The sequence below is a fragment of the Aristolochia californica genome, unplaced genomic scaffold (assembly GCF_029961685.1).
Source record: "Aristolochia californica isolate CCGP_79_NKW_82.1479 unplaced genomic scaffold, dmAriCali1.0.hap1 SCAF_9, whole genome shotgun sequence".
Taxonomy (NCBI): Eukaryota; Viridiplantae; Streptophyta; class Magnoliopsida; order Piperales; family Aristolochiaceae; genus Aristolochia; species Aristolochia californica.
In genome coordinates this window covers 5,675,986-5,701,570 of record NW_027182290.1, presented here as the reverse complement: position 1 = coordinate 5,701,570, position 25,585 = coordinate 5,675,986, and the positions used below count along the sequence as shown (strand labels likewise).

The 25,585-nt window shown below is 38.2% G+C and overlaps 1 protein-coding gene across 2 annotated transcripts; it reads left to right on the top strand.

Annotated features, from left to right (window-relative positions):
- The first annotated feature begins 2,186 nt into the window (after positions 1 to 2,186).
- LOC137941400 (serine/threonine-protein kinase MPS1) lies at positions 2,187 to 22,011 on the top strand. 2 transcript variants are annotated; one of them, XM_068786790.1, is made up of 6 exons: positions 2,187 to 2,472; positions 2,606 to 3,001; positions 3,285 to 4,210; positions 14,049 to 14,249; positions 21,116 to 21,277; positions 21,342 to 22,011. In XM_068786790.1, the coding sequence occupies exons 1-6, from the start codon at positions 2,358 to 2,360 to the stop codon at positions 21,816 to 21,818; spliced, it is 2,277 nt and encodes a 758-aa protein (XP_068642891.1). In that variant the 5' UTR covers positions 2,187 to 2,357; the 3' UTR covers positions 21,819 to 22,011. The 2 variants fall into 2 exon arrangements, with proteins under 2 accessions (XP_068642891.1, XP_068642890.1); XM_068786789.1 differs by having other exon boundaries at positions 3,207 to 4,210.
- Positions 22,012 to 25,585: the final 3,574 nt, after the last annotated feature.

Genomic DNA, 25,585 nt, shown 5'->3' with positions numbered 1-25,585 from the left:
ACTCGTATTTATAGATTCTACCAACCTTTTTTAGCCATTTTGGGGCATAAATTTGGATAACTTCAAAATTTTAAGTTTGGGGGATAATCATATGTTCATAGTCCTTCAAAAATAATATAAAGTAATTGGAGATTATGTAGGTGATTTTATAAGAATAAGTAGGTATTAGTAGGGGTGGCATCGAACCGAGCCGGTTCGCGAGCGGCTCGAGCTCGGGTCGGTTCCGACTTGGTTCGATTCGATTTATCTGGATCTCAAATCGAGTTCGAGATCCAGATAAGGCTCGTTTGAGTTAACGAGCTGAGCTCAACCATACCATGGTTCGGTTTGAAAGCTCGCAAGGTGGCTCTTTAACGGGCTCAAAAGTCGGGACTGGGAGAGAGAGCGAGGAGGGTAAAATTCTGCCGAGCCCCTCCCATTCGCTGTTGTGGCCGCCTCTTTCGCCGTCGACAACTGCTCGTCAACTGCCTTCGTTGCTACTCGGTTCAATTTATTCCTTTAATTTCTTCCTCCTCTCGTCTGCCTTCGCCGCTACTTCTGTCGTCGCCATCGCCTCCATCATAGCTGTCAACCCAGATGGCAGGTCCTCGTCGGCGTCGCTAGACCCCCTTCCCTCCGTGTCGGTGGAAAACCAGAGACCTAAGTTAAGGGAGAAATAATTTTTCTCCCCTGCCCGTGAAGACATTGTGCGATTTCACATGTGCTAGATCATAAGCAATTGAAAAAAGCCTCTTTCTTGAACTCCCGACTATCCCTTCCTTATGACTCTTGAAGAAATTGAAAATAAATTTTAGTAGAAATACGTTTCTAGGGACTATTAGTGTTTTTTTCAATAAATGTTGAAAAAACATTTTTAGTAGAAATACATTTCTAGGGACTATTAGTGCCTCATGTTTTTTGGAAACATTTTTCTAATTGGAAATTCTTATTAAAAAAATCATATAATTTTTTAAGTAAGATTTTCCTGCCAAGATGGGCAAGAAAAACGTATAGAAATTTTTTGAATAATTATTTGACAGTTGTTGTTGTAATACCTTTAGCAGGAGGCAATTTTCATAAGAATTTTGTGTTTGACGTTTTATTTGATTAAAAATTTATCAATAGGTATAGTAATATATTAGATTGATTGTTAATTTTTTATTTATTTCCCTGGAAGAGGCAATAAAAGGTCCTTTTAACTTTCCGAAGAAAAATTTAAAATATTTCTTGTAATTTTCTAGTAAGTCATTAATAGTAATAAAATTTTATTTAAAGATTTTTTTGGATATATGTATCCTAGGAAAAAAATATTTTTAGTTTTTTCTAGAATATAAATTTTCAAACAGGGGCACTAAGGATGCCATAGTAAATTTATGGCCATATTCAAAAATTAAAAAATAAGCTAGATAATATTTGGGGTAAAAAAGATTAATATTGGTGTATTCTAATCCATTTTCGAGATTCAATCCCGAATCTCCCTATCATTTTTTTTAAATGTATGCATAATTTTATACATAATTTACTTGACATATATTTTATGCAGAGTATTAAATGTAGGGTGAAGCTCGAACTCAGTTAAAATTATTAGGCTCGAACTCAAGTTCAAAATATTTAAATCAAGCTCGGCTCGAAAATAGGAAGGTTCGGGCTCAACTCGATTCGATGCCACCCTTATGCCCAATTTTAATTAAAGGTCATGCCTATTTTATGTAGAGGTCATGCCCAAATTATGTAAAATGTATGTATAATTTTATATATAATTTATTTGACATGTATTGTTTGAAAAATTTTAAATATATGTTGGAGCTTGAACTCGAGACATGTATTTTTTGAAAAGTTTTAAATGAATGTTGAAGCTTGAGCTCGGCTCGAACTCGGTTAAAATTATTGGGTTCAAGCTCGATAATAATTTTAGACTCGAGGCTGGGCTGGGCTGGGCTCGAGTTTAAATTCAAAATATTTAAATTAAGCTCGGCTTGAACATAAGCAGGTTCGGGCTGGGTTGGGCTCGATGCCACCCCTAAGTATTAGTTTGAATACCAGTGGTTATGCAGGCATTTTCTCATATTATAGGGGCATAGGGGTAACTGCACTTTTAGTTCGTCCTTCCTGGAATATCCAAAAATTCGCTCACTGAATAAGGAGACATATTTCGAATTCCGGTTCGGGGCTAGAGCGGCAAAATTTCTCATTTGAAAGGCTTTCAGTTTCAGAGCTCCTCCATTTTCAAGAAGACCAACGCCCTCCACCTCCATCCCGACAGTCCTCAACATTCCTTTCATTCCCATTGTACTAATCGGACCGAGAAAGGCTCATGTGCAACCGTTCTTTCTGATTCACTCTTTACGCACAGTTCGAGATGCCGCTGAGCCCCAGCCATGGAGAGGGAGTCTAAACTCCCCCAACAGGTACCCTCTTCGGCGTCCTCCTCGCCGCCCAGGGATTTGCTCCGACACGTGCAAGCAGCTTTCAAGCGGTCCAGGCCTCTCACTGGTCGGTACTGTTTTCCTCTTGTTGGGGTTGGATTTCATCATATCTTACCCAAGGAAGAAACACATGAATTTTGATTCCTTGGAAAAAGTTTGGAATTTTTATTATTTTTTGTCTTTTTCTGTCTTTGACTTAGGCAACATGGCCTCAAATGTCTCTCGGGCGAGGCGTGTATTAGTTCCTGAAGTGGAATCCAGGAAGATCGCTAGTTCTGCTAATCTTAGCGGCACCAGTGCCTTTGGGGAGAAGTTGCGGATTAACGTGGGAAGGGACCCAGGTGGTCAGAATGCTGCGGAACCAGTTCAGGAAGATTCTATATGCACCCCTCTTTCCATTACAGGAACTAGAGTGAGCACCCTTGATGAGAGCAATGTCACTAGCGACGTTGGTCATCGAGCTACTTCAGCAACAGATGCGCAGTTGGACTCTAAAGTTGAAGGCTTTCAGCCTGGTTTGGTTGATGATGCCAAAAAGGTTCAGTTTTCTCTGGCAGCTACTTTAGGTTCGATTGGTCCTACGGCTCACTCTCAGGGTATTCAATAATTGGTTGCTGGAAGTTTCTTAATATTGCTTCACATTGCTTTTTACCTTTTCATATAGCTACTTTTCATTGATTAATTGGAAAAAAAATAGATGACAACCCACAAATATTAGAGCTGGGCAAGGATACATTTCCCTGCAACAATCTCTTGACCAGTGTCTTTATAGACCAATATATTTCAGTACATTTGTTGCAGGGGCCTATGACAGAATGGCCATTGATACTGCTGCAATGGACATCATATCTTCTCATATGCATTCTATTGCATTGACAGAGAGTGAAAGTGCTGTGGGCATTCAAGTTGGACAAGCATCCAGGAACATCAAGCACGATCTCAAGCAGAGAGAGTTTCAGCACACTCAAATGTCTGATACGAGTAGTGTTAGGTCCGGTGTAACTCAAATGTTAGCAAAGAAAGATGACTTCTTGGTCCATCCAGTTAACCAGTCAGCGTCATCATTCTCATGTGCTGTTACCGCTTCTGTACATTCTATGTCAGCACCAATGTTGAACTCCACCACATACAATTCTTGTTCAAACATGGATGTGGAGACTGATGAGGAGTTCAATTTAAAACCTCGACCCACACCTCAAGGTGATGTAGTCACGCCATTGTGTCCTAAGTTTCAGCCTACAGGTGTAAGTTCCACCAGACAGTCGGCTGTATCTACCCTTGTCTCAGGTTCTGCTCCTGGAGCCTCACTAGGAACACAGGATCATAGCCTTTCAAAAGGGCAAGGATCAGTGTTAAAGGAAACTGATCCTTCAAAAGCTGCTGAACTTGATGACAAGTCATCTAAAGAGAAAGTACAGATTTCAGTTGTTGACTATGATAACAGACAATCTCAAGCTCAATCCGTGAAAGTACCACCATCTAGTTCAAGCATCGACACAGCACAGGTAAACAAAACCGAGAAGAGTGCTAGTGCAAGAGGCATGTCTGTACCTCGCAAAAAGAATTACGATCCTGATGTATTTTTCAAAGTCAATCGGAAACTCTATCAGAAGTTGGGCAAGATAGGAAGTGGAGGAAGTAGTGAGGTTCATAAGGTCATATCATCTGATTGTACCATATATGCATTAAAAAAAATCAAGCTGAAAGGTCGGGATTACTCCACAGCTTATGGGTTTTATCAGGAGATTGAGTATCTAAACAAACTCAAGGGGAAGAACAACATCATACAACTTGTTGATTATGAGGTACCTAACCTACTCATTGTGTTTAACCACTATGACTGACTTACTGCTTTATCAATTAACTATTGTGTTATTTCACTACATAGTTCCTACTTTCATTTGGTTACAAAGGAAGATTTTTCTCCTTGTTGAACTTCATTTTAATCTGTCAAAGTGGGAATAATCTTTTGTATACATGAATAAAATTTCTTTTTGTTATACCAATGACAGTAAATTTAAAGGGTTCTAATAGAACTTTAATTGATGCTTATTTTATATTTTAGGTACACCAACAGTTCATAAGTTAACTGGTGTAATTTATGAATCTATAATAGTCAACTAATCAACAAAACATCCTATCTTTATTAGTAGGTGTATTTTTTATCAAGATCTTTCATATCACTATAAAAGAAAATTACTTGCTCACGAAAATAGCTTCATCCACCGTTGCTGACCTAGAATTAACTGCATGGTATGTTATTCAAAGCCCTTGCCCTTCTCTAAGTTAAGTATGCGTATTATTATATAAAGTTGATTAATCCAGCCTCTTGTATGACTTGCAGCCACTAATTGGGCGTAGAATAGATTTTTGTATGAAGATTGATCGTCAGCTCCTTAAATTTAAATTTAGTGGCTATCTTGTGTTAGGAACGCCAAACAATAATGGAGGCTGCTCTCTTTAGAAAAGAAAAGGCCCAAGTGCACTGCAGTGGAGCTGATAGGAGAAGTTTATGAACCTTTGGTGGGATTGACATGCAATAAGCTGTTGTTAGTAGCCTAGGTCAGGGGTCATTTAGTCATTTTATATAAAAGGTTAGTATGAGCATTCAGGTGTAAAAGTGTGAAATTGTTTGAGTTAGGGGCATTGTAGACATTACTTAGTCAAGTTGGTGCTAGAACTGGTTGCTTAGTTTAGGAATGTCTCTAAGTTAGAGTGTCCTTATTGAGCAGGTTGCCTGAGTAGGAAGTTACTTAGAATTCTAGTAATAGAGTTTGCTTTTAGAAATAGTCTTAGGTGAGATACAGACCGAGCTAGCAGGTGTTTCCATCTAGTTGCTTAGGTTGCTTTAAGTATTTGTTTTCTAGTTGCTTTAGGTTGCTTAGAGTATTTGTTTTCTAGTTGCTTTAGGTTGCTTGGAGTAATTGTTTCCTAGTTAACTTTAAACTCTATGTATGAGATCAATTTAAATTCTTGAAATGAACGAGCTGGAGAGAGCAGAATTGAAGCTCTCTTTGTTTATTTGTTTTATGTCTTTTAGTATATCCAAGACTCATGTCTCTCTCTACCTCTTTTCTCTCTCTTTGATCAGTAAATATTTTATATCTTGTTAAGTTTCTCTCTTTCTCTTATCGAGTTAGAAAGTTTCATAACAGTTGTAAAACCAAACTTTCTAATTTTTGGATGAACTTTCTATTTTTTCTGTCCAAGTTGGGGAGCCACCTAGAAGCTGTGTTTTCTGGATGCATGGTTCTGCATGTGCCTGGATCAGATTGGACTCATTCTCTTCTTACTTGTTTTCAGACAATGGATGTTGCTTATAGTGCAAGCCCAAGTAATCATAATTTTAGTTTTAGCTTCTTCCTCCTGTTAAATTTGGTGTAGTTCTGATTTTAAGGACTTGCCTTAAGGCAAGATAGTGTTTAATTCTTCTGCTGATTTTGATTTCTAGTATAAAAGCTTTGGAATATTATCTTCCTACTTTACGTGATCATTTTAAGTGTGTTTTATTCGATGTTATAAAACCTGACTTGGCAAGGTGATTGGGTTTGATCGAACCCATGTTAATTGGTTTTGATCATTGATTGATCCGAAGATAACATCATATATTTATTTTAAAAAATATAAAAGATTGGCAGGAGTAAGGTGAGTGAGCCTGACACCTCCTCCTCCACTACCATTTTGCAATGGGGGATGGAACCTTTGCCTTAGCTGTTGTTGCAATGGCTGCCTCTTGCCTCTTTTATACATCTCTCAATTTTATTAAAGGAGTGAGTTTTGTACATATCTCCATTTTACAGAGAGTGTGGGAGGGGGTAAAGTGGCATTTGGCATCATACCAGTCAAGAATTGGGGCCTCACCACTGGCCAATATACTTTTCTCCCATGCCTTTGTTCATTCATGGAACGATATTCTGCTGCCTAGGCATAGATGAACCACTCCAATTCATTTTGAATTTGATGGTTAACTATGTAAAGTTGGGAATTAATGAGTGGGAGAGAGAAGAAGAAGAGAAAAGTCTGGGAGAAAGCAATGTAAGGAGAGCAGCAATCTTTAGGAGTCCAAACTTGACCCCTAATCCTTTTATTAAATCACTCTAGCATCATTACAGCAAAAGATTAAAATACCCCTCTTCTCTAAACGCTCCTAACTCCATGATTACTCACTATATTTTGATAAAAACATGACCAAATCAACTCTACTAGAAACATAAAATTATCCTGAGGTAAGAGGAGTAAACGTCCAGTTTAATGGCCATAATAGCCTTAATAGACACTCTATTTTGGTGGCCATGTAGTAGAGGGGAAAAATAGCTTGATGGCTTTGTGCTCCCACCTTGGTTTCTTCTGGCTAGTGCCAAGAGAGAGGGGAAAGGGCAGTCAATTTTTGTGTCATGCGAGGAAAATTCCCTCTACAAGGCTCAGTTAATTTATTGTTTGAACATGCAAAACTAGCCCGGTCAACTGGGTTTTGATCCTTTTTGGGTCTTGTAAAGTGTTGATCCAGTGAAGGGACTGGTTCTGCTTAAACACATTTTTCCCAGCGAGTCTGGTTTGGGTTGGATAACTCTGGTTTTGTCAATTAGTTGTATTTACGGTAGATGACACCTCCCAATGATTACTTTTGATATGCATACAGAGAATGCAGAGAGAGGGTCTCCAAAGGTTCTGTTTTAAACATTAAATTTGGAGGTTAACTTGATTGCATAATGCAAGAGTGTTATGAATTCCTAATATGAGAAGTATACAACATGCAATCTCTATTTTCCTTTGATCCATTGTAAAGAAAAAAATGCCAAAAGTGGTTACCTTGGGTAGAAGTTTATTTATATTGAATGGAGCTGAATTTCTCTCGTTGATTAGGCAGGTGTTTTAAAAATTGCCATTAATTGGAAAATTTTCTAGAGATGTATTTAATAGGACATGTTTCAATTTCAACAACATGGAATTGTTTACTAAGAAAAAGAAAACCAAATCATTGTAGGGAAAGTCTTGTCTTGTTAGAAAATACATTCAGGGATATTTTGGTCATGTTACCACTTCAGTGGTTAATTTTCTTTATGTAATCTTATTCTGCATGTTAAATTATATCAATGATTAAATTTTCATATACATAGGATGTGTAGTTGGGAAGATATAAGGAGATTAGGGTTTATTAAGTGTATAGACATTTTTGTAATTTGTAACTCAAAACACTTATTTAAGAAGTCTGGAAATTCATGCACAGTTACCAAAGAAGCCTTTTCAGGCTTTTCAGAAAATTTTTCTTCTCTTTTCTTCTTTTCTCTCAATTTTCTCCCATTCCTTCACCCAAATCTTGATTTTTACACGGTATTAGAGTAGTAGATCATTGCTAGGAACATTCTACTATAGATTCTTGCCATTTTTGAAGAGGACAACTTGTTGGAAGGAGAAAAACTACATGTTTTTGATCCTAGTTCATCAAAGTAAAACTTTTTTCTTCTTTTCTTTGCCATAACCTAGTGTTGGATGCTTGCGTTATCACCTAATTGCTACTACTTTTGCATGATATTGGTTGAAACAGCTGTGAATTGCTGGCTATTGGATTGTTGAAGTGCGCATATCCTATTTCTTTGCCCTAACCTTAATCTTGTGAGTGGGGGGCCCACCTTGGTAATAAATATGAAAATTGTTTGGAAGCTTACATTGGTTATTTTATGATCATATATCAGTATTATGTCTGAGACAGGAGAAATTTATACCCTAGCTAGAGAAAATTTTGGGTTTGATGAAAATGATATCATCATGATTACTTCAGAAAAATTGATAAGGCCTAATTATCTAAATTGGGTTAAGTCTATCAGAATGTATCTTAAGGGAAGAAAGAAGTTAAAGTTTATCCAAGATGATCCCTCAGTGCTTCCAGATGATGATTGAGAAGTAGAGAATAGTTAGGTTATGACATGGATTATCAAATGGATTATCAATAGTATTGTCTACTCTTAGAAATCAGGTGATAAATTGTGAGACAACAAAGACTATGTGATTGTTTCTAGAATCTTTATATGCACAGGAGAGTAATCTCTCTCGAGTTTATGAGTTGTCTATAGACTTTTTTGGGTTGAAAAGAGGAAATTGAATTATTACAGCATATTATAGTACATTCCTTGGCACATGGCAGGAGATCAATGTATATCAGTAGTTTACTACGGATGAGAATGAGTTGAGAAAACAGCAAAATCAACTGCTTGTTGCAAAATTTTTGGATGGTTTAGGTACTAAATTTGATGCTATTAAAGCCTAGGTGTTAGCTTCAAATGAAATTCTTACTCTCTCTACCACTTTTAGTCGTATTATGAAGGCTGAGAAGACTATTGCACCTGGAGCAGGTAATGGAGGTAAGATAATGAAAGCCACTGCCCTTAATGCTTCCAACACTACATCAGCCCTTATAGATTCCTCTAGAGGTAGAGGTAGAGGCTGAGGTAGAGAGGGCTTAGGTAGAGGAAGAGGACATGGTGATGTTAAGTCAGAAAGGAAGTATGTTCATTGTGGCAGAAATAATAATTATTTTGACAGATGCTGGGTTAAGTTTGGAAAGCTTGCATGGGCTAATTCTACAACTCTTGATAGTGGAAGTAGAAGTTTAGATTCTTCTATGTTGATTACACCGGGTGCTCCGGATGAGATGCAACAATTGATACAACAACAACAACAAATTGCTTAGTAACTCATGATTTTATCCCAGTACCTAGTTCTACTAGTGTTGACTCAAGAGCCTCTAGACACGTCAGGTATGTTGTCATTGTTTTTCGATTTAAAAGAGTCTCTGTGTGTCAAACATGTTAATCTGGCCGATGGTTCTACCTCTCATGTTCAAGGAGTAGGCAATGTTACTCTTGCTTCATTTCTATCTCCTCAGTCAGCGTTTTTTTTGTTCCCATGTTTCCTTAAATTTGTTGTCAGTTAGTCAGTTAGCCAAGTCAATGAGTTGTTCTTTCACATTTTATCCCACTTATTGTGTTTTTCAGGATCTTGCAACGAGGAAGATGATCGGTTCCACTCATGAGAGAGATGGGCTATACTACTTGGAGAACAATTGGCAAAATAATATTCAAGCGTTATATATTGCAAATTCTCCTCTACAATGGCATATGCGGCTAGGTCATCCGTCTATAGCAAAATTGACTCAAGTCTTTCCAGATTTTCCTTCAAGTTCTTTTTTTTAGTGCGAGTTGCGTCGACTGGGCAAGCATCACAAAAGTTTGTTTCTAGTCTTGTCTCATAAAATCAACCTACCATCTATTTGAAATTGTACACTCAGACATCTGGGGTCCTTGTCCAATGACTAGTTAGTTTGGTCATAGGTATTTTATTTCCTTTATTGATGATTTTAGTAGTTATACTTGGATTTACCTTCTTAAGGAAAAATTTGAGGTCTTTAATGTATTCAAACTTTTCTTCAATGAAATAAAAAATTAGTTTGCTGCTTCACTTCATATCTTACGTAGTGATAATGGCCTCGAGTTCATGAGTCATAAATTTCGGGTCTTTTGTCAAGAACATGAAACATCGTGTATCTTTATCCTTCATCAAAATGGCGTAGCTGAACATAAGAATCGCCATTTACTATAGGTGGCTAGGACAATGATGATACATATGCATGTGCCCAAGTCTTATTGGGGTGATGCTGTTTTTGTAGCCTATTTCTTGGTTAATAGAATGCCTTCGTTTGTGTTAGAAAGAAAATACCTATGCAGGTTTTTTTGTTGTCCGCACCATTATTTCCTATTTCTCCCTGAGTGTTTGGATGTGTCTGTTTTGCTCATGTATTTTTCCAGGGATAAGTTGTCTCCTCGAGCAGTTAGGTGTGTATTTTTTGGCTACTCTCGCACATAGAAGTTGTACAAATGTTTTTCTAGCTACAAAAACATTTGTATCTGCTGATGTTACTTTTTTTGAGGGTGTGCCGTTCTTTTCTTGTGTCTTTACCTTATGATCCTATTGTCTCACCTGAACCGGTACTAGTTATCCTTGTACCAGTTGATGAGCCTGTTGGAAGGTCACAAGTTGTCCATTATAGGTACATAAATGCCATAAAGAAGTATCACTGCCGACTCTCTCATTGGACCATGACTCTAACTCGTCTCAAGATCTTGGAGGTATTGATCTACATCTTCCTATTGCATTCAGGAAGGGTGTTAGGAAAGGTAAATGTATCCGGTATCCTTTATCTCAGTTTGTATATTTTTGTTCCTTATCTGACTCCTATAAAAAGATCGCTTTGTCCATTTCTACCTGCATTATCCCTTCTTCAGGAGGTTCTCTCGTCTCCTCATTGGAAGCAAGCTATGGATGTTAAAATGGATGCTTTGATAGATCGGGGTACTTGGCAACTATGTGATCTACCATCAGGGGCCAAAGTTGTTGGCTACCGTTGGGTTTATGCTATCAACTATAATGCAAATAGTTTTATTGAGCTGTATAAAACTCAATTGGTTGTGAAGGGGTATATTCAAACTGTTGGTATTGATGTGTTTGAAACCTTTTTGCCTGTTGATCGTTTATTGTCTATTCGTATTTTGTTCTTAGTTGCAATGAATCAGGGGTGGTCCCTACATCAATTGGACATTAAAAATGCCTTCTTATATGGTGATTTGGAGAATAAGTATATATGGAAAAACCTCCAGGATATGTTGCTTAGGGTGGAGACACATAAAGTATGCAAATTTAAGAAGGTGATTTATTGGTTGTAGTAGAGTCTACATGCTTGGTTTGAAATATTCAGCTAGGTTGTGATATCTATGGGGTCCTCGAGGAGTCATTGTGATCACTTCATGTTTGTGATGAAGAGGTCCCCTCTAGATTTGTGGTGCTTTTGGTTAATGTAAATGACATTATATTATCTGGGAGTGATATTTACCAAGTCTCGTTTGTCTACACATTTTCAAACCAAAGACTTGGGACCATTGAAAACTTTCTGGGCATTGAAGTGGCGAAAAGTACAGAAGACAATGTGATGACACAATGTAAGTATGTTACAAATATGCTTCAAGAATATGGTTTGTTGGGAGCCAAGCCAGCTGATACCCTAATGGAAGTGGGACATGATCTCCATGATGAGTAGAGTGATGAATTAAATGATAGAACACAATATCAGAGGTTAGTGAGAAAATTGATGTAAACAACAATTACTAGACTTGGCATTTCTTTTGTAGTAAGTGTAGTGAGTCAGTTTATAGAACATCCTCTGAAATTACATTTAACAGCTGTACAAAGAATTTTAAGGTTTTTGAAAGGAGCACTAAGAAAAGGTCTTTTCTTTAGACCTAACAATCATACGAAGATAGATGCTTTCTCTGATGCAGATTATGCAAGGTCCAAACTGGACAGAAAGTCAACCTCTTGGATATTGTGTCTTCTTAGCAGGAAATTTGGTTTGTTGGAAAAGTAAAAAGCAGAATGTTGTAGCCTGGTCTAGTGTAAGAGTTGAATACATGACGATGACTCACACAGTGAGCGAGTTGATGTGAGTTAGGTCTGTCTCACGATAGTTGGGTTTCAACCAGGATGAGCCAATGAACATGTTTTGTGATAATCAGGTTGCAATCTTTATTACAAGTAACCCAGTTTTCCATAAGAGGACTAAACATATAGAAGTGGATTGTCACTTTATTCGAGATGTGGTGATGAAAAAAGAGGTAGTAACTCCGTTTGTTTGGTTTGGAGATCAGTTAGGAGATGTCTTCACCAAGGCCCTTTGGCAAGCAAGAATTTATATCATTCTGTAACAAGCTGGGACACTTGGATATGTCCGCTCTAGCTTGAGGGGGAGTGTTAGAAAATACATCCAGGGGTATTTTTGTCATTTTATCACTTTGGTGGTTAAGTTTTTTAATGTAATCTTATTCTACATGCTAACTTATATCATTGGTTAAAATTTAATGTATATAGGATGTGTATTTAGGGAGATATGATGAGATTAAAGTTTATTAAGTGTATAGGGGCATTTTTGTAATTTGTAACTCAAAACACTTATTTAAGAAGTCTGGGAATTCGCGCACAGTTACCAACGAAGCCTTTTCAGGCCCTTCAGAAAATTCTTCTTTTCTTTTCCCATTTCTCTCAATTTTCTCATATTCCTTTACCCAAATCTTGATTTTTACAAGTCTCTTAAATTTTGAAATCCATTGACCATTCAAATTTACAAAGGGAAGGGACCTATGTCAACAATGAAGCAATGGAGTTTGGTAGAACCACAACATGCGTTAGTTGATAATGGGTTTGAGACCAAGAGAAAGAGAAATGGACAGACTAAAAGAAGAGAAATGAAAGTAGGTGGATTCCATGGATAGAAGGATTCCAATTGAGTGCCTACATGATTCATCATGGAGAACCACAGCCTTGAGGAGGTCATATCTCATTGGTGCAATGGCCTAAAAACTAGAAGCCTCATAAAAAATGAGCAGAGAGGGAAAAAGAAAAGAAGAAAAAGTCAAAATTAGAGTCTGAAGTTATTTATGTGATCATAGGAGATGAGAAAAGCCAAGAGATCAGGTGTTCAAATGGTTGAAGGAGAAGCTGCTTGCATGAGCTTCTAGAGCATCATTTTCTTTCACAATCTTGGGACTGCAGTTTTTTTTTTTGCTTGGAACGCAACTAGTACTTCATAAGTGGTTGATCAGTAATGAAACTACCTCTTTTTTGCTAATAAAGTTTTTATAGTTCCAATTTGGCAATGACGCTGTAACCTCTCTTCTTTAGTAATACACTCACACTTTTCTCTCAATTTTTTTTTGGCAATGACTAACCCCTACTATGTATTTATTGATCTTATATTTTCACTTTTGGTTCCATCCCAAAGTGATTAGTCATTTAGAAGGCTTATTGCTCAACATTATAAATTGATTATTTTTATTGACAATTATCTTTGTGGACTATTCCAATTAATACTCCCCCTCATGTCATGGCACACATATAGAGAATGAGCGTAAGACATGGTTAACACGGATAAAGTGCAAACTCAATTGGACACAAACTGGGCCTTCAAGCAAATGTCTTGCTCTAATACCATATTAAGATTGAGCTTGGTTCCACCTCAAAATAACTAGCTTCTTAGGAGGCCTATTGAACAACTTTATTGTTAAATTGGGTCCAAAGCCCTATCCGAAAATGACTAGCCAACTTAGGAAACCTCTTTACCAACTAATAAACTCAAGATCTTTGTACTCACTAATCTATGTGGGACTATTCCTTAACACTCCCCCTCACGTGTAGACCCTCTTTTGTGGCTCTACAAGTGGATAATTTAGGAGTAGGCAGTTTAGGTGTAGGCCCTCTTTTGTGGCTCTACAAGTGGATAGTTTTAGGTGTAGGCTATTTTTTGTGGCTCTACAAGTAGATAGTTTAGGTGTAGGCCCACATATGAGTTTCTGCTCTGATACCACGTTAAATTGGGTCCAATGCCCTATCCCAAAATGACTTGCCAACTTAGGAAACCTCTTTACCAACTAATAAACTCAAGATCTTTATATTCACTAATCTATGTGGGACTATTCCTTAACATTTATAAATTAACAAATTTTCTTACATTTATCTAACATTACAAATAACACTGATTTATTTTTTTCCTGATTTTCTTATTTGTCCATATTGCTAAATAACAAACATCACTACTCCTAGGTTACTGATAAAAGATTACTTGAAGAAATCACTCATGGCTCAATAAATGCAAAGGATGCCAGAATCAGGGAGGATGGGTACATTTACATGGTTCTTGAGTATGGTGAAATCGACCTGGCCCACATGCTGTCACAAAAGTGGAAAGACATGGACAGCTCCAGCTGTCAAATAGATGAGAATTGGCTCCGCTTCTATTGGCAGGTATATTATGTCTCTTTTTTCTGTTCTTCTTCTTCAAATTGCTGCCTAACTATGTTAGGATACCTACATGAATCCTTTGTCCTTATGATCTATCATCTGCCAGCTCTATTGATTGTTGGCCTAATTAATAACAGGCAAGACATAGCATACCCACATCTAAATAGGAAATATATCTGTAACTAGCATAAAATTTTCACTAGCTGGTAAAGTACCTGATGCAATTCTCACTCTTTACCTGGCCTTGGGACTGGCAGTTGGATATAACTTGCAGGCTTTTGTTATGACTAATTTTCCTTTATTAATAATTGGTTGATATTGTTGTAAGTATTGATGTTAACAGTTTATATATCAATTTGATGCCACCCAACAATAATTAGCTGAAGAAATTAAACAAAGCAGAATGGGAATAAGAGAAATAGATCTGTTTCACTACCCAGATATTGGGGAGATGGATTGTATGTTTGGTGTATTATAGCCATCTGAAGCAAGGATGGATGAACTAGAACTAATAGAAAACATCTCTCAAAGAAAAGTTGTTGTTTCATCTGGTGTTGATTTTCTATTTACAGAAATTGGTAGAAAGCCGTAATCTACTTCAAATAGTAATTGCTTTGGAAGAATCCTTCTGAAACTTCTCTGTGAATGAATAACTTTTCTATATTATGCCATCTACTGCAAATTTTTATATTGTTTCTTGAAGAAAGACACTCGAGGCAGTAATTTCATATATTCTGCAGCAGACTTTAAACAGAAATTGCATGTCAAATCCCTTTGGCACAAGTTCTCATGGCAGGACTTATTTAAGAAAAATATCTGCTGAGGAGGAAAAAAGTGAGAGTTTAACAGGTTAAGAGGAGAAGAAAGAGCCTAGAATTAGGATTGTTGGCCTTCTTCGACGCAGCACCAGGTCGTTTCTACTGTAATGAGAGTGAGAAGAGGAAGAATAGAAGGAGAAAGAACAGGGGGAGAAGAAGAAGAATTGAGGGAGAAAAGAGGGAACCAGCCAGGGGAAAAATGAATAAACTATTTCATTGATTCACTTAAAAGCATAAAAATTATTAAATAAGGTTCAAAATCTTCATTGACAATTCAAATAACGAAAATACCCCTAATAAAATAAAATAATCAATTCCTTAAAAAACACAATCCAAAATATGAATAATAAAATTACAAAAATGTCTTCTAATCAATCCTAGGTGAATCACTATTCGACCATGAGGTGGTGGGTTCAGTCGTGGTCCGATGCTTCCTATTATACACTCGTGTAATTGGTGGCACACGAGTGTGTTTCAACCGACTCTCTTGGGGTGGGGAAAATTCGACTCAAGCTTGTTGAGTAGGACTCCTGGTGGCTTCGCTAATATTCCGACAAATCGGGGTCTAGCTACTATCGCGTGTCTCTCGAAATCCATGTGTAGTCAAAATCTGTCTGCCCTGCCCATCGACTAGGAAGCATTGAATCGTGCCACTCTTGGTAAAAACAATTTGCTTATCCAAAATAACATCACTAGTTTTCTTTTTGTGCTGGTGCTATAGGTAATGGAATATGCTGATTTCTAGGGCCAACACATAAACACAAAAGATTTCACGGGAATGAAAGAAGAGAGAAACTCTAACTCTTGGGAGAGAGGAGAGTAGAAACCAAGGGAGAGAAAGAAGAGGAAAAGAGAGAGAGGTGTAAGGACGAATTTGAGGCAAGAGGAAAAGGATTGAATGCTCTACCCCATGCCTTGAAGCTATATTTATAGGTGTGGGAAGGTGTTTACAATGACCATAATGCCCTTTGGGCTACATGCTTCAAAAGGAAAAAGACATAAGAAGACATACATTTGTTTGCATAATTACAATTCTATGCTATCTCTATGGAAGTTCTCCTTATTTACTATCCATGCCACCCCTACACACATGAATGTCTTTTAACGAAATAGGTCCATAGGGGTATCAAACAAGGAAAGAGGGGGTGTGTCTGGCGAAGGTGAAGTACAAACAATTCATCAAGAGTGGAAGGGTGGTCTCTATATGCCATCAAATTTTCAATGTTAAAAGTGAAGCTAATGTCTGAATCTGACGACAAATCCACACTATAAGCATTAACACCTACCCTTTTCAACATTTTATGAGGTCCTGCTCTATGAGTTAGCAACTTTTGAGCAGATCCCATAGGAAATTGCTTTGGTCTAATCCGAACCATGACATAGTTACCCACATTAAATTGTTTATCACATTATACACATCGGCATGAAGTTTGTATTGGCCACTACTTGCTTGGATGCATTTAGTGATTTCAGCATGTTGATCTTAAACCCTACATGCAAATGATGTGGTGGACTCTGAAATCCTACCATGAGGGGACATGGGTATGAGATCCAAAGGTTTCTTGAGCTGATAACCATGGACAACTTGAAATGGGTTCATGCCTATAGACCTTTTGATAGAATTATTGTAGGCAAATTGGGTTGTTGGGAGAATTAAGTCTAGAGTGCAATGGTGATCTCCTACAAGGAAACATAGGATGTTTCCCAAGCTTTGATGAACGATTTTAGTTTGGCCGTTAGTTTGGGAATGGTAGATAGTAGAGAACTTTAATCGGGATCTCCATTAAATGCCGATGAGTTTTTCAAAAATAGCTCATAAAGTGAACATTCTTTAGAAAAAATGGGATGAGGAAGGTCATATAGCTTGAAGATCTCATAAAAGAAAAGTTGAGTGACTTTAGAGGTGTCAGAAGTTTTAGTGTAGGGGATAAAATGAGCTATCTTGGAAAAATGGTTCACCATGATGAATATGGAGTTGTGCATCCGAAAGGTACATGGAAGGTCTAAGACAAAATCTATATTGAGGTCTTGCCAAGGTCATGTAGGGATTGGTAGGAGAATAAACAACCCGTGTTTTGCTTGTTGTGTTTGGCCAACTGGCATGTCCTATACTGTCATACCAATTTGGCAACATCCCTTTTAAACTACGCTAGTAAAATCGACACTCTACCTCCGCAATGGTCTTGTTGTGCCCAAAATGTCCTCCGTGTCTTCCTCCATGAGTTTTCCAAATCAAGTCTCGCATTGACGTAAGAGGAATGCATAGCTTATCGGACCGAAATAAATAATCATTCTGGATGTAGAAGTCATCGATGGTGAGATGCAGTCCTTCCTGCAATTCAATATAAATGCCACCGAAGTCGAGAAACGATGCGTACTAGCCTATGAGCTTTTCAAAGCCAATAACTTGAACACTCATGGAGGACAACAAGCTGCTTTTGCGATTTAGAGCATCAATCACCTTATTCTCACTGCCTGATTTATGCTTTAAGACAAACGAGTACCCTTGTAGGTACTTGACTTATCGACCATCCTTATGGTTAAGTTTCTTCTGGGAGTTGAGATATTGAAGGACCTTTTGATCAGAGTATAGGCTAAATTTTTACAGAAGTAGATAGTGATGCCAGTACCGTAAAACTTGTAAGATCGCATAGAATTTTTTATCATAGGTTGAGTACTTTTATTTGGCGGCACTAAGTATTTTCACTAAAATACATCATTGAATGTCTCTCTTGATAAGTACTCCACCTATACCTATATCTGGCACATTGCATTCTACTTCGAACACTTTGAAGAAGTCAAGTAATCTCATAATAGATGCCTCTTTCATACGTTCTTTGAATTCTTGGAAAGCTCGAAAGGTACCTTTAGACCACAAGAACTCTCCTTTCTTTGTGTAATCCATGATTGGAGACATGATGGTGTTGAATCATTGGTAGAAAGTAGCAAGACCATGAAAATTGTGAACCTCATGGAGAGTATACGGTTTTGGCTACTCGACGATTGCTTTCACTTTTTGGAGATTAGTAGTAATACTAGCAGAAATTATCACAAAACTCAAGAAAACCACTTGATCAGTCAAGAAGGAGCATTTCTGGAGATTGGCATAAAGTTTCTCTTTTTGGAGTGTGTCTCAAACTTGGTAGAGATGATCAAGGTGTTGCACTTTAGTCTGACTATAAATGAGGATATCATCAAAATAGACTGCTAAGATCTTGTCGAGGAATGGTCGAAACACCTGTGTTATCACCTGCATAATAAGTGTTGGGTACATTCGACAGTCCAAATGGCATGATCATCCATTCATAGAGCCCATCTTTTGTCTTGAAAGTTGTCTTTCACTCATCTCCCGAGTGGATTTGAATTTGATGGTAACCGCTTTTGAGGTCTACCTTTGAAAAATATAGTGGAACCTATCAATGTATCTATCATATCATCCAGTCGGGGAAATAGGAATTGGAATTTCTTAGTGATCTTTGGTGTGAGTATGACCGGTATTGCACACAGACAGAAGCTCTCCTGGATGAATCCCTTTTGGAGGAACTCATTTACCTGCCACTGTAATTCTCCATGCTCAGAGGGATTCATTCGATAATAGGAAAGGTGCACAATGTGGCTCCTGACACCAAATCTATAGCATTTGGAAGATCCTGGGGGAAAGACATCTTAGAATTTCTTTAAAATAGAGTGGAACCTATAGTGGGGGATCAATTGAGAGAGTTCACGGGTGATTTGTGGGCTATTACAGCAAAAATTGCAGACTCATGCAGTATTTCATGCTCCAAATCCTTGGGATTATTGAGATGCAATGTTTTCTTTTGGGAGCTTGGTTGTCCCTTACCCTACACAATAGGTTTTGGTGGTAGTGGTTTAAGATGGATGGTCTTTTCTTTGAACATGAAAGAACAAATATTAGAGCATCTATAAATGATTACATCCCGATCATACAACCAAGGTTGGCCCAAAATGATATGTCCACAATGATTACGTCACACCAGATATCATCGTTGTACTCAAGGAATTGAATGGGGACAAGACACCTTCCCTCTATTGAAATGGATGTGTCATTAACCCATGAAACTCTATAAGGTCTGAGGTGTGGAAAAGTCTTAAGGCTAAAGGTGGGCAACAATGCGGGATGAAACGACATTGATGCAACGACCGCTATCAATGATGACTTTGTAGTCCTTAGCTTTACACTTGATGTAAGTATGAAAGATAGTAGTCTGACGCCAATCGTCAGACTCTTTGGACTAAGTCAATGCACATTGCATAATATTCAATCTATGAGCAAGAGTAAGAGTGGACCTGATACAACTCAAAGTGGATCTTTCTTCGCATAATCTAAGAGATCAGTGTCGACATGGTTAGGTTCGTACTCTCATTTTCTTGATCATCCTGTGAGTACTCCTGATCCTCAAAGAGAAGAGCCCAAGTGTTAAAATTAGATGAAATGTGCCCAAATCCTTGACACTTGTGGCACCGTATCTTAGAATTGAATTTTGACACTTATTTCCCTATCCTTGATGAAGGGAGGTCCAAATTGCAATTCACTCTTTGAGGGGGAGCCCCTAAAATTGACTTTCTTGGAACTTGGGGATTAATGGTAGGGGACCTACAAAGCATTGTATGGATATCCACGTGTTAGCTGAAACTTAGAGGCCAACTTGTAATTATGGGCAAGTATATAAGTATCTTCCATTGTGGTGACACCCTCAAGCAACATCTCACGCCTAAGGCCGTCATTGAGGTCCTTTCAGAAATGACTCAAAGTGATCACCTCATCTTCTATGACAAAACATCACATTGGAAACTCATCAAATTGAGCCATGTACTCGGAGACTGTCTTACTCCCCTACCTAAGACTGTGCCACTGGTCTAAAATAGTGCTTCTATAGGAGGGGGGAAGGTACTTTGTCTGCAACTTGAGTTTCATTTCCTCCCAATGAGTAATAGGAGGTTTGCGTCTTCTCACAATATCCTTCTCAACATTTTCCTAGAAAAGTTGAGTGAGTGTCTATTAATTTCATTTTTCGTGAACCTGACCTTCCTATCCTTAGATAGTATAGTTCCTACCATTTGAAATATCTGTCCATCTCACAAACCCACGTGGAAAATACCCATGGGTCTAAGGGACCATCAAATGCAGAAACTCATTCATTGATGGATCTTCGGCTTTGATACCGGACTGATGCAGCACTAGGTATGTTTCTACTGTAATGAGAGTGAGAAGAGGAAGAATAGAAGGAGAAGAAGAATATGGGGGACAAGAAGAACAAAGGGAGAAGAGAGGGATCCAATTTGGGGAAAAATCTCAAAACTGTTTCATTGATTCATTTCAAAGCATTACAATCCTTAAATAAGGACTCAAAACCCTAACTGACAATTCAAATAACAAAAATTCCCCCTAGTCAAATAAAATAATTAATTCCTAAAAAAACACAATCCAAAATATGAATAACAAAATTACAAAAATGTCTTCTACTCAATCCTAAGTGAATCGCTACCCAACCACAAGGTGGTGGGTTCAGCTACGGTCCGATGCTTCTTGGTGTATACTCTTGTAATTGGCAGCACACAGGTGGTGTCCCCACCATTCTCCCTTTCTTTGTTATGATTTAGTTAATAGTACAGTATGTTACAGTACCTATCTAGGATAAATAACAAGACAAAGGTGATGGAAGAACATTAGAAGTTTTCTAGTTTACACGGATCCAAGTCTTGACCTGATAAAGTGTATTAACTGCTGTCAAAGGTGTATATATTTCGTCATTGTGTCTGGTTATGCCTCCTGCATTCAGTTACCAAATTTCTTTCTTACAAGATCCACGTGAAGTAGCATGCAATGGATGTCACTCAATAAGAAGTGCGTTTGCTTGTGTACCTTGCAAGTGAACTCAAATAGTTTAAATGGAGAAGGAATAGGGAAAGACTATATTATCTACTCATGTAGCTGCGATAATAATGTGTTGGCGTATGCATGTGACAATCATATCATTTTTTCTTTGATTTAAAACAGAAAACCAACAATAACGGGGTCTTTTCTTGTAGCAAATGCTTCTAGCTGTAAACACTATACATGAGGAGCGCATTGTGCATTCAGATCTGAAGCCTGCTAATTTTCTTCTTGTTAGAGGCTCATTAAAGTTGATTGATTTTGGTATCGCAAAAGCCATTATGAGTGATACTACAAACATCCAGCGAGATTCTCAGGTTTCCTCTCTCTCTCTCTCTCTCTCTCTCTCTCTTTCTCTCTCTCATATTTTCTCTATTTCAGGTTGGGACACTAAATTACATGTCTCCAGAAGCATTTATGTGGAATGAGCAAGATGCAAGTGGGAATACCATCAAATGTGGCAGGCCATCAGACATCTGGTCCCTAGGCTGCATTCTTTATCAAATGGTGTATGGGCGAACTCCATTTGCAGACTATAAAACATTCTGGGCCAAATTCAAGGTCATTACTGACCGAAATCATGAGATTAAGTATGATCCTGTTTCGAATCCTTGGCTGCTTCATCTTATGAAGAAATGCCTTTCATGGGATCGTTCTGATAGGTGGCGCATCCCTCAGCTTCTTCAACATCCATTTTTAGTCCCTCTAGTGCCACCTCAGTTGCCCCTTTCACGGGATGAACACTGCAAACTGCTTATGGAGATGGCTGAAATTTATAGGAATAATCCTCAAGTTTCTAGCCTTTGCTCTCAACTCCAATCGGTCCTAACCAACTTAACAGGAGATTATATTTTGTAAAGTACATGGCCATGATATGAATCTTGGTGGAATGTGTTTTGTATCTGTGTGAGAAATAAGTAATTACATTTGATCTGTTTTCAAATACTCGGTTAGGTTGATTGTAATTTTTGTTTTTTGGAAGGTCCTCAAGTTTCTTGTATATGGTTTGCCATAAGATGAGTGATAGTTTAAACTTAGGCAAGTGCTTAGGTCTGGAAAGAATTCAGCATCTTCGTATTCAGGCTGATTGTCCACTGTTGAGTGTTTTTCTGAGAGTTTTTTGGCTATTAGTTGTTCAATTAGAACGAGATGAATCACATAGCATGGCCGCCTGCGGAGTGTTTCTTGGTCCTCCCCTGCTTAGCGCCCTGTGACTCTAGACAATTGGCTGAATCTTCATGCTGCGTTCAAAGCTCCTTAGTTCCACTTGCCTATTTCTCCAAAATTTTTCCACTTGTTTGCATAAAAGCTGTAGCCTCTACTCCAGAAAACAAAAGTCTCTCAGTCCCATCTGGTTTAAAAATTGGAATCTACGCCGCTAGATTTAGTAAGAAATTACTCTTAATCCCTCAGTATGAGACTTAGCTTACTCTGGATAAAAAGTAGGTTAGTCAGCCTCCTGTTTAAGAAAAATAAAGTCAAAAGGAAGAAAAACTCCATCTAAATCCGTTTGGATAGGCCTCAAACTCAAATTTTAAAATTCAAACCAAACAGCCAACCACAACTAGCTGTTGGCTTCTGCCTACATGAACGCCCACGTGGATCAGCCTTACCCCATGCGGGGGCCTTGCTGCGTCTCGCACGCATGCATGCATGGCCCCTTTTGTTCACCCCTTGCTACTGCTGCAACTGTTGTTGCCCTAGGTAGGCTTTTTGTGGATTGGGGCTGCCATACCTTGTTGAGAACACCATTTTGGTCGTGCGACATGTGAATTCGTTGAAATTGGTTGTTCCACGTCCGTCTACAACTATGCTGCCCATGTCGCATTTGCCTGCATACCATTCTCCCACAACAATAATCCAAACGTCCTCGTAGCATTAGAGGTTGAGAAGAAATAGTTACCAAATCAATGCGCTCCTTTGATCATTTGGCAAAACGCAAGTGAATTGAGTTCCTCCCAAACTTGCTAAAAAATGTGTCTTGTGATACAAGGTTTTGTAGTTCCGGTGTAAATGCCTCTTCCATTCTATACTTGTTAGGCATGAACAGAAACGTGCCCGAGTTGGAAAATTGGTCCAGTGGTTCCCCCTCGAGTTGATTCCAATGACAGCGGCTAGCCAATACAACTCAACAGACTAGTCAGGTGCAGAAAACTACCGCCTACAAGAGTGGACGGAACCACTCTGACACCCACCCTGCCCATTCTTGACCGCCACTCACGGGATTTGAACGTGAGACATGGCGTGCCCAGCTTTGATACCATGACAGCGGCTAGCCAATACAACTCAACAGACCGGTCTGTTAGGTGCGGAACGCTACCGCCTACAAGAGTGGACAGGAATTATTCTGACATCCAACACACATTCAGATCAAAGAGGATTTGTGCCTAAGTAGATATTTTGATACGTCAATTACCCCCGATCATGTTCATCACCTCCCTCTATGGAGGCAAGTTTTTTTTTTTTTTTTTGGCAAATCTCTTGACATGAAGTTCTTTAGAACTTCTTCATTTTCAACTAACATGGATTGACCCTTAACCCATTGTTCGTCACCTACAAAAGAAACAAAAAGATTGAACTCTCCACCCTTAAGATCCTTCTTAAGTTGGAGTGCTGAAATCATAGTCATTTTCCACTTTACATAGTTCCCTATACCGGAAATTACACAAGGTCCATCCTCATCCTTAATCCCTAACATTCCCATATAGGGCAATACAAATGCCTTACTTTTACAAATGAAATCTACCCCAAATATTATATTAAAATCGACTGAAGGAGCTACAAAAAATTCAAAAATTTTACCCACTTTCCAACAACACAAACATGCTTGGCCACCCCAGCACGACTTTGGTTTTAGAATTGACAACCTTTATTCAACTATTCGTCACTTCCTATCTTCAGTGTAATCTTCTTGCTTCCTCCTCCAAGATGACATTGTGGGTTGCTCCCAAATCAACAAGCGCATTAACCTTGCCATCATTTAGCAACCTTCCCATTCTTGGCATCACCAATTCTCTTTCTCCACCATAAGATAACATCATCAATGAAAAATAAAAATGCGGTACTAACTTTTGCTTCCTCATTCGTGAGATTTGAAGCTTTGAAGTACTGCTCAACTTGCCATTAGAATTTTTCAATCGCTTTTGGATCTCGTACGTCCATGTATTGTTTAGGTTGTAGAACTTTGATTTTGATTTGCTTAGGAACCCTTTTCCCTTCCAAAATGGCTCGCTCAAGAATCATCATTTTCATCCGCATATCTTCCAACTTCATTCTCATCTCGTTAACATCATTATGAGTGTCTGCCTTTAGAACGACAACAACGACATGCACATCATCCTCTAGCCCTTGAACTGCTTCCAGGTTATGTTCTCGTATGTCTGCCTCTTCTTGAATCTTTTCCTCCCAACTTTAGCATTGACACTCTACCTTCTCAAGCCTCGATTCAAAATAAGTTAAACAAAATTTAGTTTTAGAAATTTTCTTCTTTTCTTAGTTCAGTTGAACTTCTAACGTTGATTTTAAGAAAGACATGGCTGAATAGCTTTTGCTTGATACTAGTTCGTTAGAACTAATCCTTCACTCTGATGTCACTTTGTTAGAATTAGTCATTTGCTTTGATACCAATTTGTCAGAACTGAGCCTTCGCTCTGATACCAGTTCGTTAGAACTGATTCTTCGCTTTGATACTAGTTGTCCAAGAAATTACTCCTAGTCCCTCAAAGTGTGACCTAACATACTCCAGACCAAAAGTAGGCTAGTTAGCCTCCCGTTTATTAATAAATGAAGCCAAAAGGAAGAGAAATTCAGGTTTGGGTGTAATGGGGAAAGCCTTACACAAAAATGAGATTATTTACAAGTGATTTATAAAGCTATATTTAGAGGCAAAAGAGATATAAACTCCCTTATCCCTTATTCAAACCTTGTCCAATGAGAAATTGTGACCTAAGTAAGGTAAAATCCCAAGATTATTCAAATTCAAAAGAGGCATTATCACATATAACTAAAATCCTTCAATAACCTCATCCAAATCCCTTTGGATAGGCCCTAAACTCAAAATTTTAAATTCGAACCAAACAACCAGTTACAACCAACTACTGGTTGTTGCCTGCCTGTACACTACTGGTGCTCTTGCATGTGCGGGTGCCTAGCAGCTGCTAGTAGCCTACACGTCAGCATCCCTTGCTACTGCCTCCGGGTGGGCTTTTTAGTGACTTGGGATTCCCATACTTCCTTGAGAACACCATTTTGGCGTTGTTGGTAGTGCTCCCATTTAGGCCATGCAACATACAAATTCGCTGAAATCGGTTGTGTCATGCCTGTCTATGGTTGTACCGCCCATGTTGCATCTACCCGCATATCACTTGGGCTCATTCATTATAATCATTGCTTGGTGTATCTCTCAAGAGCCATATAGGATTGCCTCTTGATCTCCCATAGTGGATTGAGTCGTCCAAGAATTGTGATTTCGATAATTCTCTAATCACCAAGAGGATTTATTATTTAAATCTATTTATTATAGGTTTTCTCGACATAATGAAAAAAAAAAATAACCTGTAAGATTTCATAGATTTCTCCTTTATTAAACTAAAATACCACTTAAAAAATTTGAAAAAAATATTGTA